Genomic DNA, 5,171 nt, shown 5'->3' with positions numbered 1-5,171 from the left:
GGGACTGAGCACGCTATGGTTGGAATCATAAATGTTGATGCACCACGTTGGAATGGAGACTTCAATGGCGATCCAATGTGCGGCTTTCTTGACATGCAAGGCAAAATATACTTCACTCACATTTTGCCATGATACAAGGAATTGATTATCATCGCCCTTCAACATTCTCAGCACATCGTCGTCCCATGTATACTTAGTTTCGGTCTCTCTGAAATGATTCCAACGACCTAGGCACACCTGGGGGAAGGTGGTGTTCATGATCGCAGCATCCTGCCGAAATGCAGCATGGTAAAAGTGGTGTCGACGGCGTAGCATGTGCAAAGTGGCATCAATATGCTAAAAAACATGAAAATTCGTTAGTACCATCAATATATTTTAAGATTGAATTGAAAACATGAATGTAATTTACATACCGAATCCCAAAGCCAAGTTTGGACTGTGTGCAACTGCAAGAACCATGCCACACCGTGCGTCCCAGTATAGACGTTCCGGTCTCTCTTGTTGCCGATCTTCCCGATGATCCACTTATGGAAGCTCTTCTTCTGTTGTGGGTCACACTTCCTCAGTGGTTCAACAACTAGCCCCTATTTATCTAGTCTGATCTTCTTTGTTGGGTCGGTGAAGTCATCAAAACGCTTGGGCCTGCGTTTCTTCCTGACAACTTCAAGGCCAGCTGCTTCCTCGGGCTGCAGTACTCGTACACTGGGACTGTCAGCATCACTGGCAACTACAGATGTATGGGCCTGTGGAGTGGAGGGTTGATCACCGCGCTTGTAGTTTGCAGGCAAGATATCAGACTCTGTATCTGATTTTACGTCGGTGGATCGACCTGAGACCAGTGAAAGCAGCTGCGCCAACTGAGCCATGATCGTGGTCTGATTTTGTAGTAAGGTTGCCTGGCCTTCCACAACCCTCTTGAGCCTCTGCATCAATTGCTCATAATCAGTCTGGACAACTTGACTAGATGAAGCTGCACAGGCCTGTGAAGTGCCCTCCTCAACCCTCGGGACATCCTCATAAAAAATGGAGGCTTCCTTTGCAACTTTTGCCAGCTTCTCTGCCTCCTTCTCAGGTACCACTATTTCCTCCGCTGCAGTCCCAGCCTCCCCCACAGTTGATTCCAACTCAGGGAATAACCTTGAATCAACTTCAGGGAGGCTATTGTAGTAGACTACCTCACTGGGACGTGGCTTCAGCATGGGAAATACCACTAACTGCATGGTTGAATAACATGTGTCAGGAAAACTTTAATAAAATAAATCGTTAATCAATTAATCTGTGACATTTAACAAGATAAAATGGAACTTACTCGACGGTTGGCGAATATAGGAACCAACAGAGCTATCGAAATAGTGATATTAGTCTTCGTAGCCCAGCTAAGCATCCTCGGAATCTGATTCCCACTGTTCTCACCGAACTTACTCCCGAGAGAAGGCATGGCCTCAAAAGCCCAGTAAAGAAGCGCAGGTGCATAGCAATTGAAACTATACTTCGCCTCCTTCTGTTTTTTGCTTGACCCCTCTTTCTTCTTCTCCTCATAGTGTTTCAATTGCTTCTTCATGTCTTTCTGAACTCCTTTGCTAACCTTCTTAAATGACAACTTCCCCCATGGATACTTGAAAAAGTAATCAATATCCTCAACCATCCTCAAGGAATCTCCCTATATCGTCGTTGTCTTCTCTAGGGCATTCAGTACCCCCTCTATCAAATAGCACAAACCCAGCTTAAATGCATCTTCTGGGTTTGTGGAGGCCTTCAATGCATCTTCCAACTGACCAAAACTAACCTTCGAATCACCATTAAAATATTCCTGGATGATCCAATCACTTGAAAGATGCTATTTCAACTCATCTGGGGACGGTTATTTCCCAAAATTTAGCCCGGTAACTAGGGCAAACTCTGCAATACCAAATCTACACAGACTGTTGCCCAGGTAGAACTGACCCTCTTCAGGCTTCTTGCTTTCTACCTTACGCAACATTAGCTGATGCAGCAGAACCCCAGAAAAACTAAACGGCTTCGCCTTAAAGAACTGTCCCAACGGGCATGCCTGTGCCCTTTCAATAAGGCCATGCCTCTGAAACTGCTCTATAAGGGTATCCAAGTAGGCACTACCCCTATGAGTGACACGGGCGGGAAAGTGCTTCTCCAACGACACAATAAGGTCAGACATCTGGAAAAAAAACAAAAAAAAATGTTAAAAAAATGTTAAAAATGTAAAACAATCTGGTCACTATCGAGGCAGTTACTATCGAGGCCTATCGAGTCCCATCGAGGCAGAAACTATTGAGTCCTATCGAGGCCTATCGAGGTGAGTTCTAAAAATCACAAAGAATAATATCATCGGGTTACTATCGAGTCCTATTAAGGCCTATTAATTCCTATCGAGGTAGGCCCTAAAAATCCCAAAGCCCCGTATCATCGAGTCCTATCGAGGTAGGCTCTAAAAATTCCAAAGCCCCGTATCATCGAGTCCTATCGTGGTAGGCCCTAAAAATCCCAAAGCCTAAAATTTCATTGAATCCCATCGAGGCCTATCGAGGCACAGTCAAATCCAGTCCCTATCATGTACTATTGAGTCCTATCAATTTCTATCGAGTTGCATGAAAAATATAAAAAAAAACCCAGGTTTCTTCATTCCCCAGCCCTAATCTATTCTATGAACAAAAATCAACAAAAAAAACTAGGCACATACACATATTGCAGATTAAAAACGAAATCCCTCACCTTCACTTTCTTTGGGGTTGTTTGGTCGACTTGCTTGATGTTTTCTTCTTCCCCTTCTCCGATCGTCAACTCCGACCCTTTGGGAGCCCTTGTTCGTGGTCGTGGAAGACAATGAAGGTTGGGTTCTACGGATTCAATCGAGGCCTATCGATTTCAAAGTTTGCTTGGTTTGGGAATTTGGGAGAGAATACGGAGAGTTTGAGAAAATTATGCCAGGGGTATTTTGGGTAGTAACGTTATTAGTAGCACCAAAACGAGAGTCATATAGAGATAGGGTATTTTTTAAATATAGTGTCACTTATTGCATTAAAACTTAAATTTCCCTTACAAAATCAGTTATAGAATTGTAGATTTTTTTTTTTTTTTTTGTAGATAAAACTTACAAACAAATTCGTAACTAAATTTTTTATTTTTGTAACAATAGTTTACAAATATAGTTTTACAACTAAGAAAGATATTTTTGTAAATAACATTTACGAAAATATTTTATAGTTAAGAAATTATAAACAAAATATACATAAAAATATTATACTTTTTCATATTGTTACAATATTGTACTAAAAAATTACATGAACCATCATATTTATTCTATACAGCTTAAAAATACAAATTTAAGATATTCATTATTTATAAAACACTTTATTGAATATACTGGTGAAATATAATATTTTTTTAAAACAAGTTTTACATTTTTGTAACAACAATTTACAAAACTAATTTCACAACTAAAAAGTTTATTTTTGTAACTCACATTTACATAAATATTTGTAAATTTATTTAACATGATTATTACAAAGATTTACAAAACTAATTTTTTAACTTTAAATATATTTTTGTAACAAAATTTGAAACTTGGATTATATTATGATTTTGGTATAACATTGAGTGTTGAGACTTGACTAGCTATGATTTAAAAAATATATATACTATTTTTATTGTTTACCGAGTTTTTCGGAAACGAATACAAACAAAATAATAAAAAGATAAGAACTGTAGAAGTGCAGAAATATAAATAGACAAATAGGTTTTTTACGTGGTTCAGGCGTTAACGAGCCCTAGTCCACGAGTCGATGTTATTATACTTGTAGAGAATTACAGTAAGATGGCTGGTGTACAAGAACCTCACAAATTCACAGTGTTTCTCTCTCGTTCTCTAGAAGAAGACGAAACTAGAGAGATTTTGGCAGGGCTCTTGCTATGTAATGTGTTCTTTTTCTCCCCCTATTGCAAAATGAGGGGGCCTTTATAGCTAGAGTTTTGGATTAGGGTTTCACTCTGCCCCCCTGAGTCTTAATTACACCAGCCATAAATAGGGGATACAATTACCGTAGTCGCCTGGCTACCAGGCTCTATGTGGGTATATTTACATGAAAGTATGGGGAATGCACAAAGGCAACTGTCTTTTCCAGGCTGTCAGCAGAACAGTAGGCGAAATGGTACTTTTAGGCGTGCTGGGATGTGTGCGGCCTCGACCTGTCGGGCGTGTCAGGCGGGATCCTGTGTCAGGTGGATATCATTCCAACTATGCCTCCTCCATGACTCGACCGCTTGGTCTTCTTCCGTGCGAGGCACGGAACTGTATCCGCGAAGGTAACCTGAAGAGCTTCTCCTGGAAGGACCTTCCCCGAAGGATATCCCTTCGGGAGTCCGGGAGAATTGACGAGCTTCCGTGTCGCGGTTGCTTGAAAGAGTAAGCTGGACACTAAACGGGAGAGGCGAAGCCTTTCTGTCCATCCGCGAGCTCTGGTCACCTTTCGTGAAAGACTTTGATAATTCTGCTTCCCTGAGGCTATCCATCTAAACGCTATCCGGAAATCTGGATAACATTTACCCCCCAAGGTCACGGGGCTTGAGAGGTCCGGGAGCTTGTACAGTCCTCCGGGTGTTCTGGTCTCTAGATTAGGCGAGGGGTCACCTCTGGTGTTCCTGGAAGAGTTCCTTTTTCCCACCTGAGTATCAGTACAAAAGGAAATTTCTTCTGTTTGAACTCAAGTACTCAAGTGTGACAAGGGCCACGCGTCATGCAGGGATGGCTCTGTGACCAAGACGTGTGCGCGAGGCGACTGGCTGAGTGTGCGTGCGTCAGGTGTCTGAGTAGTGATTTGACGGTATTTAATGGTGCACTGGGCCCGAGATGGTATAATGATGGGAAATAAATACTTTATTCCCATCCGAGGAGTCTTAAATGGGACCGGCACTTCATCCCCAACCGTTGGATTTGATCCATGCGGTATGGGAAGATCGGGACCGTTCATTTGTGGAATTCGAAACGATTTCGTTCCTGCTATAAAAACGAGGGAACGGACCTTTCTTCCTCTTTACGCTTTCAAATTCTCGAGTCTTTCAGATTCTCAGATTCCCAAATCTTCGAACTCTTAAGCTTCCAAGCTTCCTTTCCTTCGAATTCGCCACTCCTTTTGGTAAGGAATCCATAAACTTTTCTT

General features: G+C 41.7%; 1 protein-coding gene across 1 annotated transcript; it reads right to left on the bottom strand.

Annotated features, from left to right (window-relative positions):
- Positions 1-477: 477 nt before the first annotated feature.
- Positions 478-2,765, bottom strand: LOC133816146 (uncharacterized). Its single transcript, XM_062248797.1, has 2 exons — positions 1,310-2,765; positions 478-1,214 (listed from the first exon to the last, which is right to left on the bottom strand). The coding sequence occupies exons 1-2, from the start codon at positions 1,643-1,645 to the stop codon at positions 585-587; spliced, it is 966 nt and encodes a 321-aa protein (XP_062104781.1). The 5' UTR covers positions 1,646-2,765; the 3' UTR covers positions 478-584.
- Between the last annotated feature and the right edge of the window lie 2,406 nt (positions 2,766-5,171).

This window comes from Humulus lupulus, chromosome 2 (assembly GCF_963169125.1).
Source record: "Humulus lupulus chromosome 2, drHumLupu1.1, whole genome shotgun sequence".
In the NCBI taxonomy this organism is placed as follows: Eukaryota; Viridiplantae; Streptophyta; class Magnoliopsida; order Rosales; family Cannabaceae; genus Humulus; species Humulus lupulus.
Note: the sequence above shows the minus strand (reverse complement) of the source record. Positions and strands in the feature narration are given on the sequence as shown.